The 11,989-nt window shown below is 45.3% G+C and overlaps 1 protein-coding gene across 1 annotated transcript in view; it reads right to left on the reverse strand.

Moving 5' to 3' along the window:
- The window catches only part of LOC128618415 (protein diaphanous homolog 1), a 35,012-nt gene extending 35,001 nt beyond the window's left edge, over positions 1–11 (reverse strand). The window contains exon 1 of the mRNA XM_053641998.1: positions 1–11. This exon is cut by the window's left edge and continues 152 nt beyond it. Coding sequence (XP_053497973.1) covers positions 1–11 — 11 coding nt within the window.
- Positions 12–11,989: the final 11,978 nt, after the last annotated feature.

Genomic DNA, 11,989 nt, shown 5'->3' on the forward strand with positions numbered 1-11,989 from the left:
CTGGCTGCCATGTTTATATTAATGCACTCATTCTAATACAGAACCGGTTCTGTAGCAACGACTCACGTCGGCAGGGACGTGTCGGGCGCACGAGCCGCACGGACAGGTTGAAACTTTTCCCCTGAGGATATGTTTACCGAACAGTTTTGGAAGGAGTCTCCAGCGTTGGTGCTTGGTAATAATCCGAGATGCATTTTCCAGCACAAGCGAGCCTTTGGAATGAAGGGATTTTTGCCTTCGCAGCAACATGATGAGCTGTATTATTATTATTATTATTATTTTGTCTTATTAAAGGCAAGAAAGTGTGGTGACGGAGCGATGGTTTATAACTGCTAGGATATGTGTGAGGCGTTGTTTTGTGGACATTCCACAGTATTAAACATTACCACACAGCCCCTGCAAGATGTAGCGATTTTTGCGATCGTAGAAACGGATGCAAAACCAAGTAAACGCCGCAAAATTAGGAGGAGTTTACTATTGAAAAAAAAAAAAAAAAAAAAAGACTGCAGATTTGGGCCAAGACGCGTCATGTGACATCACGACGCGTGTTGAGACAAAGTCCTCTTCGATTCACGTGCATCGAACATGAATATAGCTAAACGCTCTCATTTACCAACCAACAACACTGTGAAAGACCGTTTCGTGCAATCCGAGTAGTCTTCTGCAAAAAAAAGAAGAAAAAAAAACTCAAACACTGCAGCAAAATCCTGTACAGAGCGAGTCTAAATGGATCAAATGTATGACGCGTCATTCTGCAATGAGAAAAATGATACCGTTGACAGACTGCTGTGGTGTAACAGGTCATTGGGGAGGGGGATGACTGTTATTGCAATAACAGTAACTTGGATTATTTTCTCATAAACGCACACCCCGTAATGGTTTATTCCTTACTTGGTACACACAGCGCTTCTTTCTAGAGCCTCTTTTATACACATACTTGTACACTCTGGTAGAAGTGATCAGGAAGGGGTTCAGTGTGAGTGCAGGACAAGATAAATTCAGTGAAGACTGACACGTCGATCCACCAGGACAGGAACTCGCGCAATTCTCAAAGTCTTGAAAAGCAAAAGTTTGCTGACCCTCTTTTTCACCCCGATTGTGCTTTGACCCTTCGCACTCTATCACCTGCGCGAATCGATCCAATTAGCAGAAGCAGGGGAAAGTGCACGGGCCCCTCGGAGCATCAGTCTACAGCAGAGCATGCCTCTCTTCAGCCAGTACTTCCCATCACGCCGTAAATATAGTGCTCACACTTCTGAACACTCGACATCACAACCAGAGAGAGAGAGAGAGAGAGAGAGAGAGAGAGAGAGAGAGAGAGAGAAAGTGAGAGAGAGTGAGACAGACAGAGTGAGAGAGAATGAGTGAGAGAGCGAGAGAGAAAGAGAGTGAGAGTGTGAGATAGACAGAGAGAGAGACTGAGAGAGACAGAGAGAGTGAAAGACAGAATGAGTGAGAGAGAGAGTGAGACAGACAGAGTGAGAGAGACTGAGAGAGCGAGAGAGAGAGTGAAAGACAGAATGAGTGAGAGAGTGAGAGAGAGCGAGAGAGAGTGTGAGAGAGCGAGACAGACAGACAGAGTGAGAGAGACTGAGAGAGAGAGTGAGAGAGAGAGTGAAAGACAATGAGTGAGAGAGAGAGTGAGAGAGAGCGAGAGAGAGTGTGAGAGAGCGAGACAGACAGACAGAGTGAGAGAGACAGAGAGAGAGTGAGAGAGAGAGTGAAAGACAATGAGTGAGAGAGTGAGAGAGAGTGTGAGAGAGCGAGACAGACAGACAGAGTGAGAGAGAGCGAGAGAGAGAGTGAAAGACAGAATGAGTGAGAGAGTGAGAGAGAGAGTGAAAGACAATGAGTGAGAGAGAGTGAGAGAGAGTGTGAGAGAGCGAGACAGACAGACAGAGTGAGAGAGAGTGAGAGAGAGCGAGAGAGAGAGTGAGAGAGACTGAGAGAGAGAGCAAGCGAGCGAGAGAGAGAGAGTGAGAAAGACAGAGAGAGAGCGAGCGAGAGAGAGAGTGAGAGAGAGAGACAGTGTGAGAGAGACAGAGAGAGAGCGAGAGAGAGAGAGTGAGTGAGAGAGAGCGAGAGAGACAGACAGACAGAGTGAGTGAGAGAGAGAGAGAGAGCGCGAGCAAGGAGAGACAGACACCTGCAGATTTTTATCTGTCGTTCTGCACGCTGACGTTGCACGCTGTGTCCTAATCACCTCTGTGTGTGGATAGGGCAAGATAGCAGGCAGCCCAAAGCGCCAGCCAGATTAGTGTGTTAGCGATTAGCGCCAGCCATGCGTGTGTCACAACAGACAAGAAGAAACACTTCACTGGCCAATTTCGATTGTTGCACATTTTGCATGAGTTTTATTTGAAACACATTTTATTTTGCATAAGAAACCCTAGACAGGGAAAAAGCCCTGAAAGGAAGTGAGAATAAGAGTGCAGGGTCAGGCGTTTGCAGGGATTAAACTGAGGGAGAAGAAATAACAAAAAAAGGTTGTTTTTTTTAATAAAAGAAACTTCATGACTGAAACTTTAAGGGGGCGAGGGAGGCGGGTGTTGGGGTGGCTCCTCTGTGGACAGATTTCAATTCAGTGGGTCGGCACAGAGTGTTTCTGTTGCTTCGTTGCTCTTCCTTTTGCCGCATATAGAGGTGTATTGATCGAGCTTTCCTGAAGCAAATAGCAAACAGATACACCTACTGCTTTCTGCTTCTGGGCGGCGTAGAGTGCTGTGCAAACTTCAAAATCCGATCTCAGTGAGATAAAAAAACGTGTCTGTGTTGTGCACCCCAGTTAAAAGTACACATTGGAACCATGTTATGTGAAATATCAGAAAGCCACTTCACTATACAGGTCAATCAGGGGTCACCAACTCGCAGACCAGCAATGCATTTCAATGGATCAAACCAAGTACTTGAGGCGGGGGGAAAAAAAACCCCCAAATGAAAACGACTGGCCGTGGACGAACGACTGCAGATTTTCCAAACATCGTGGGTTCTCCGTTGGGGGTTACGATGGACAATCCCACATTTAAGAAAATGAATTAGCTGAGTGCAGCTGATCAGATCAGAGAAGGGAGAAAAGGGCTGGAAGAGTTCTCACACACTTCCAGAGATTTTTCATTTAATTTACCCTCCGGTCTGATTAACACGCTGGCGATATGGCTTATTAAAGAAAAAAAAATCTAATGAAATAAATTGAACTGCTTGCTTCAACATTCGGTTCTCAGAAGGATTGTGGCGCTGGAACCGAACCAATTTTGCCAGCCAATTTTGAAATCCTCTTTTTAGCGGTGGAAAAGTGTGAAATTAGGCATGGACAACTCTTAGAAATGTTGTGATTCGAACCCTCGAGCTTCTGTCCCCTGGCACTGCAACTTAACTGCTCGGTCAGCCGAGTGTCCTCCTCGTCCGGAGCAACAATAGGGTGGATCGACCGCTCGCACACAGACAAACACGCCCGCTTCCGAGAGAGCGAAGGGACGTCAGCCTCTGTAGCAGCTCTGGGGGATTTCACATGTGTTGCATGTGCGTGATAGGGTGATAAAGAAGAGCAACAGAAGGAGCTAGAGAGAGAGAGACAGCAAGACAGAGCGCGAGAGAGCGAGAGCGACAGAGAGAGACAGAGAGCGCGAGAGAGAGAGAGAGCGAGACAGAGAGCGAGACAGAGAGACCGAGAGAGACAGAGAGACCGAGAGAGACAGAGAGAGCGCAAGACAGAGAGCGAGAGAGACACAGAGCAAGAGCAAGACAGAGAGCGAGAGAGACAGAGAGAGAGAGACAGAGCGAGAGAGACAGAGAGAGAGAGAGAGAGTGAGACAGAGAGTGAGAGAGCGAGCGAGACAGAGAGAGAGAGAGAGAGAGTGAGACAGAGAGTGAGAGAGCGAGCGAGACAGAGAGCGAGAGAGAGCAAGACAGAGAGCGAGAGAGACAGAGAGAGAGAGATAGAGAGCGAGAGAGTGAGACAGAGAGTGAGAGAGAGCAAGACAGAGAGCGAGAGAGACAGAGAGAGACAGAGAGAGAAAGAGAGTGAGAGAGAGCAAGACAGAGAGCGAGAGAGACAGACTGCTGTGGGGTTCATTCCTCTTGGATGTCATCAGCGAATAACTTGAACCTGTCATGGTGTCTGACCGGGCCAAGCCAGTGGTGTTGCCACCAGCAATGTGTGCTATCTCTCTCTCACACACACACACACACACACACACACACACACACACACACACAGAGTAGTAGTCTGATGTTTCATGCTCATGCCGAAAGTCACTCTCCGAATTTGAGCATCTGTCATTCAAAAAGCTTATAAATGGCATCAGAACACTCCTCAGAGTTGTGGGAGTGTGGGTGTGTGTGTGTGTGTGTATGTGTGTGTGTGTGTGTGTGTGTGTGTGAGTGTGTGTGTTAGAGCGGTCAACCTTGTTGAAATAAAATCCAAATGCTTTCTCACTTGAAATATTTAATAAGTGCTTGGCTCTGCGACAGACAGTGAACATTAGCAGTAGCGCTACACTGCGTCCGGACGGCATAAACCCCACAACATTCTTTCATTTCGTCACGGTCTCCGCTCACACGTTCACGCGCTCAATCACACTCGCGGCCGGGTTTACGGTCGTCCGTCTGCCTACTCACAAGATTCTGAAAAGTAGGAGGGAACCAGACAACCCGGAGAAAACCCCGGTGACACCGAGAGAACGTGTAAAACTCCGGACAGACAGGAACGCTGGATCAGGATTAAACCAAGGACGCTGTTACCGTGAGGCTGCAAACGCTGCCCTCTGCACCACCGTGCCCTCGGCCCTCGGCCAGCAGTCCATAACATGAGAACAATGCTAAAAGGGAAACGGCGACGACGACAAAAAATAAACACACACTACTGAAGTACTACTACATTGCTAGGAAATATCTAGTGGTGGCCTGGTGAAGTCTTCGATTGAAGAGACCTCTCTTAAATAAAGTCACTTATTCAATAAAGATCAGGAAACTGAGTGAGACAACCAAAAGAATATTGTACAGCATTCACATGTGGATTTTCGGCCTTCAACCGCATAAATGTTACGAAAAATCAGCTGGAGTAATTTCTTCTCGCAGTCCTAGTGTGTAAAGCCTAAGGCTAAAGATTACATTGCTCACATACTCGGCTTCATACATTTTGAACATCTTAAAGATTAAGTCGTATCTAACAGAAAGGCAAGCATTCCTTTGAATCAGGTTTCTACTTTGACCTGTATAATGTTTCGAGTATTCATACGCCTATTCCGGGACACGTACAGTGGGGGGGGGGGGGGGGGGAAGGATTGGATGCGGCAAGATTTTTATCATTAAATATATTTCCATTGAGGCTATCCACATGAAATTTTCACCAGACACCAGTATTAACTTAAGAAATCTACACAGTTATGTGTAATAAAGAGAAATGACACAGGGAAAAAGTATTGAACACACTAATTGAAATTTATTTAATACTTTGTTTGTAACGACGGCTTCAAGACGCTTCCTGCATGAAGAAATGAATGGGCCGCAGTATTCAGGTGTGATTTTGGCCCGTTCTTCTAAACATATTGGTCTTTAAATCTTGTTCGATTGGATTCAAGTCAGGTGACTGACTGGGCCATTCTAATGCCTTGATTATTTTTCTCAGAAACCAATTGAGAGTTTCCTTTGCTGTATGTTTTGGATCGTTGTCCTGCTGGAAGATCTCATCACCCACGTCTCATCTTCATCATCCTGGTGGATGGCAGCAGATTCTTCTCAAGAGTCTCCCGGTAAAGGGCTCCATTCATCGTTCCTTTAATTATATGAAGTCTGCCAGTACCATGTGATGAAAAACAGCCCCACACCATGATGCTTCCACCTCCAAACTTCACTGTTGGTATAGTGTTTTTAGGGTGATGTGCAGTGCCATTTCTTCTCCAAACATGGTGGTGTTGTGTGACAGACAAAAAGTTCAATGTTGCTCTCGTCTGACCAGACCACACTCTCCCAGTATTTCATAGGCCTGTCCAAATGAGTTGTAGCAAACTGTAAACGAGCTTTGACATGCTTTTACTTCAGTACTGGAGTCTTGCGGGGTGAGCGTGAGCAGTGGAGTGCATTGTCTATTGTTTTCTCTGTGACGATGGCACCTGCTGCCCCCGAGTGTTTCTGGAGCTCTTTCCGAGTGGTCCTTGGCTCTTGGGCTACACTTCTGACTATTCTTCTGACTCCCTGGTCAGAAATCTTGCGAGGAGCTCCTGTGCGTGACCGGTTGATGACGGAGTGATGTTGCTTCCTCTTGCGGATAACGGCCCCAACGGTGCTTACTGGAGGATTCAGAAGTTTTGAAATACGTCTGTATCCGAATCCATCAATATGTTTTGCAACAGCATGGTTTTGAAGATCTTGGAAGAGCTCTTTGCTTTTACCCATCATGAGATGTTTCTTGTCTGACACCTTGGTAACGAAAAGCCTTTTTATAGACCATCAATTTACTAACCCAGCTGATAATAATTTGCACAGATAGGGGATATAATTACTTACAGATTTCAGCTGGTTCCTTAAATTACCTTGGAGAACTGCTTTTTCTTAACGTCTTCAATACTGTTTTCCTGTGCCATTCCTCTTTATTACACATAACTTTATTTATGGACTTTAATGTTGTGAATTCTTTATATTTGTGGAGTTCTTGAGGTAATACTGATGTCTGGTGAAAACTTCAAGTGAATAGCCTCATTGTAAATATATTTACTGAAAAAAATGTTGACACGTCTGATACTTATTTGACCCCACTGTATTTGTCGCTGTGCATGGAGATGTAAAACACGCCGACACGCTCTGTTCATTTCTCTTTAAAACTTTCCACCTATCTAAACTGAAGTTTTGTGACTTAAGTATGTAGGCGTCAGCCGTAAGGTTATCTATAAGCTAGCGTGCTCCAAAACAATGCCAAGATTCACATTTAGAAGACAGACGCATTCAAAATTGACCGTCTCTCTCTACCCCCGATACGGATCAACAGTTTTGATGACATCGTTCTGCACTTCAGCTTCTAGATCAGATTTTCTGTTCCATCAAATGCTCTCTAATATCTGAAGTGTCCCGCCCCCAACATTATAAAAACCCCACGGTACTCACCGTCAAGTACGGCTTAGCCCGGGCTGTGAGGCGAACCTAAACGTTATTAGCTATTGAACAAGGCGGAGGAGCCACTCGATATGTCCTGCCCTGACTTCCTGTTTCACTGGAAATTACATCGACGCATTGAATAACGCCGCGCGTTTCAAGGCACTTCACAGGCACTAAGCGTGAATGGGAATGTTTCAAATTCAATACCTTTACAAATATTCACCTATCTACAAGACGTGTCCGTTAACATGTCATCAAACAGACTCCTAAGCAGGTTCACGATACAGAAACCATTAGTGTTAAGATGTAAAACTATCTAGAAAAGACGAGAAGTATGCGAGTTGAGATGAGACACAGCTCTAGTTTGTTCACTATGTGCAACACCAGAGTAAAACGTACATGCTCAGCCATCTCGAGTATGTGAGTATGTGTACAGTACATGCAGTTAAAAACTAGCGTAACCCTGGTGTAAGTAAACCTGCAGCATGAAGCAGGCTTAAATCGCATCACGAGAGGCAGTACCCACTGCTTGTCTCCAACATTCTTGGTTCTGTGTTAAAGCTGTAACTTTAACTGGACTAACGTGACTAAAGCCTATTAGTACAGAGACTTGGAGAGAAATCCCTACTGAGATTTAACAGCTGTGCAGCTGGGTGGAAAAACCAGGCGCTCATTCGATATATAACAAAAAAATAAAAATAAATCAAATGCTGGCTTAGTAATCTGATCCAACACGCGCAGCGACGCACTGCCGAGGTGAGCGCGCTGTGCTGAGACGTCTCTTGGTGAGAAGGTCTGGAGCGTTTGTGCTATACCAAACGTGTCAGCTCTGGTTAAGCCTGAACAGAATCACTGAGCACTGACAGCTTTATTAAACTTTAAACCTGCGTCTAACTGCCCTGAACACACACACACACACACACACACACACACACACACACACACGGCTGTGCAACTCCAGCCACGATGTTCATGGAATAAAGAGTGATGAAGCAGAAGCACATACACACTCTTATGCGAGATCCACAGATTAGACACCCTCCAACACCTCCAAGAGAACAGATCTCTTTCTGTACCTCGCTGTCACACACAGCATGCGGCGCATGCATACGCTATACCTTCAGAGCATTTTTTAATGCGCCGTTCTGACCGAGCAAAAAAGTGGGGCACAAACAGCTGCATGTCACGTCAAGCAAAAAAAAACAAAAACAAGAATGAGTGATGCACACTATATGGCCAAAAGTATGTGGACACCTGACCATCACACCCATATCGTGGTTCAACACAGTTGGAAGAACATAATTGTACAGGAAGTCTTTGTATACTGTAGCATTACAGCTTCCCTTCACTGGAACATGTTCGAGCATGACAACGCGTCTGTGCACAAACTGAGGTCCATGAAGACTTGTGTGCCAAGGTTGGTGTGGAAGAACTTGTCGAGGCTCTGTGCAGGACACTCCTCAAGCACACTGAACGCCTCTGGGATGAAGCGGAATGGTGCTCAGACCTCCTCACTCAACATCAGTGCCTGACCTCACTAATGCTCTTGTGGCTGATTGAGCACAAATCCCCACAGCTACACTCCAAAATCTAGTGGAAAGCCTTCCCAGAAGAGTGGAGTACAGTACATACTGCAGTATGTACACCAGCACCACATCGGTTGCGCCTTCGTCAGTGGATGCTCGCGGACGTCCGCAATACGTCCGGTCTTTTTGAACATGTTAATAAGTTTGGCGACAGTGTCGTGTGTGATGTGCTCGCCATGTTTCCTGTTAAAGTCCAGCGCAACCCTGCGAGAGCTTCCCGATCCAGCCATGAGAATGATTTCTGAAGACATTTTTAAAGACTGTCTGAGGAAAAAAAAATAATAATATAAAGTAAGTATGAACTATTTTGGAAGACATTTTGCTGAAAAGTGCTCATTTCCCCTGTACATGGAGACTTTTGGGACACCCTGTAGAATGGGATACTCAACAAACACATTTGGATGTGATGGTCAGGCGTCCACAGATTTGAAAAATAATACTATAGTTAGTTTGAGTTGTAGAGCATTGTGTGCGACATTTCAACTATGTGGATGTTCAAAACACGGTCAAAATGTGCTATTATACAGGCTGACACTCATTCCCCGTCCATGCATCTCTGCTACGTAGCTCCCGCTGGAAATCGGCATACATTATTTCCCAGCTGAAACTTTTTCTCCCCATGCTGTGAATCAAGTTCTCCTCCTGGATTCCCACAATGCATCCCACACCTACTCGACATCGACAAGGCATAAAGTTGAACTTTCGGTGAACGTGCACCCTTAAACTCTCCCTCCCCTTTTCCTTCTCACTGTCCTTATTCCTGTTCTCATAAGGGCAGGAAGAGCAGGCGAGGGAGAATTAGTGTACGCGTGTGGGTGTGCGAGAGCAGGCGGCGGTCTCTTAATTACGAGGCAGTCCATAACGAGGCTCTAACGAGGTTGTTCTAATGAGGTCATGGGCCAGGGGAGGATTCGCCGTCGCTCATCAGCAGAGACACAGCGGGGCGTATACACAACCCTCGGGCCATGAGGCTGACACGTTCTCACACAAACAAACACACACACACACACACACACACACACACACACACACACACACACACACACACAGAGCTTTCAACTCTGACAGGCACAAACACTTCAGAAGCCTAGTGCACAAACAACTACTACTCAAAACTCTGACACATGCGCACACACACCACAACCTATAATTTTTTTGTCTACAGACAAAGAAAATGTGTGTTTGTCTCAGTGTGTGTGTGTGTTTGTGCATGTACTCTAAGTATACTGCCTTTCTATTTTGAGCATGTGCAGTAAGAGAGAGAGAGACAGAGAGAGACAGAGAGAGAGCAGGAATGAAGTAAAGGTGACTTTGGGCACAATGCCTGGTAATTGGGTACACATACAAATGACTTTTTCTTTCCTCCACCCTTTCCCCTCTCGCTCTCTCCCTCGTCCAGATGCAGTTCTATCCATCTTTCTCTTTCCCCATTTCCTCCCTCTCTCCCGACCCAAATGTGATTGTATTTCCAAGTGTGAGACGGATGATTGACTAGAAAGATGGAGACAGGACGAAAGGGCCAAGGCCAAAAACACACACGCACGCAGTGATAAGAAAGACACACGCGTGTGTGTGTGCGCGCGCGCGCATGTGTGTGGGAGTGCCACTGTTGGTCCACCGAGTCTCATTTTAGATGCTAGCACTCCTCCCTCTCTGCCACGATGATCGAATTAGCATTCTTCCTCCAACGCTGTCTCCATCTCCGCACCGCTTCCCAGCTTCTCAGAAAACAGAGGGGAACAAAAGTCAAGAAAAGGAGACGGGAAGAGAAAACGAGACAGACACTAGACACCAGGGCGGTCACAATTATTTCAAAGTTGCGAGTGAAATCTAATGAAATAAGAGAATCTTAAGCAAAAAATAAATGCAGCAGACGCAACGTCAAGATTTCATCATAAATTTTGTGTCTTGCCCTTTGTAGAGTTTCTGTGGAAGAAAAAAAAAAGTATGCTTCGAGAACTAGAAATGAACAATTATGGATTTGATCATTTCCTTTTGAATTTTGTTTATATATATATATATATATATATATATATATATATATATATATATATATATATATATATATAGACCAGGTTATAATATTGTTCAAATGTAACAGTTTATAAACTAGGAACGTATGTAATATAAGGAACGCCATCGTTTATAGCCATTTATTAAGCGTTATTTAGCCAAAATGTTTCCGGAGCGCAGGTTTCAGTACACACCGCTCACATAAAGCCCATCAATAAATCAACCCCAGCACCAAGGCTGCATTCTGACGCTAGCTAATGGTATGACAATAAGCCGGCTAATTAACAGCAATGATGGGTGTGTTAATGAGGAGGCAGAGAGCACAAAGTGATGCCACAGCAACCACCTGGCCTTAAATGCCAGCCAAACAAAAGCGCTCATTACTGACTAGAGCAAGCCCACCGAGACCCGCGCTCCGCTCGGGGGGGGGGGGGACAGCCGAGGCTGTTAACTGCTTCAGATTCGGAACATTCTGGATATGTACTGCACTCGAAACAGTACAGTCATCAAAAAAAGAAAAAAAAGAAAAAGGGCACAAAAAGCTCTTTAGCCTCTGCAGTGAATAAGGAGGTGATGAGGAGCTTCTAATAGATCAGCACCACTGCCCTTTTCAGGCTTAATCTGTGCTTGTCAGTGCTAATTATCAGCAGCTTCCACACACATTTCTACAGGGCTCTGGTGTGAAAAGGGAGTTATTATGATGATTCTAAGTGGTGCCATTGCCCTCTGAAGCAGTAGGCACAGAGCTATTGCTCAGTCCACAAACAGAAAGGAAAGAAAGAAAAAAAAACAAAAAAAAACAAAAAAAAAAAAAACACCCCACCTACCATCCACTCAGCACTAAACACCATGCATTAACGCAGAACAGAGCAGCATGCTAACACACTCTATACACGCGTTACATAAACATTTACACTCCTTTTAAATTCATTTGGGTGTGGTATCAAATCCTATTTAAACTAGAACTCTGGGCATCAAACAGTCGAATCTGACACTTTTAGACAACGGTCGAAAATACATCACCGTAATAATATCCATCACTGCACTGATGCACGTTTTATACCGTGAATCTTTACCTCAGCGACATCGCAGGAGCGAGAGCGCTGCTGGCGTGAAGATCAGCCTCACGTGCACAATTGTGAGCGTGAGATTGCTTTTCTAGAGCAGTTCTGTAAACAAGGAATTCACATCGAGGACCTGAGACGGAGTTTTGCCACGGCACAGACTGACTGAGCCTGTAGTTAGTGTAGTAACGGTTTCAGTGGAACACGGTGCTGTTACGCTACACATCAGAACTCTTG

Source organism: Ictalurus furcatus, chromosome 14 (genome assembly GCF_023375685.1).
Source record: "Ictalurus furcatus strain D&B chromosome 14, Billie_1.0, whole genome shotgun sequence".
In the NCBI taxonomy this organism is placed as follows: Eukaryota; Metazoa; Chordata; class Actinopteri; order Siluriformes; family Ictaluridae; genus Ictalurus; species Ictalurus furcatus.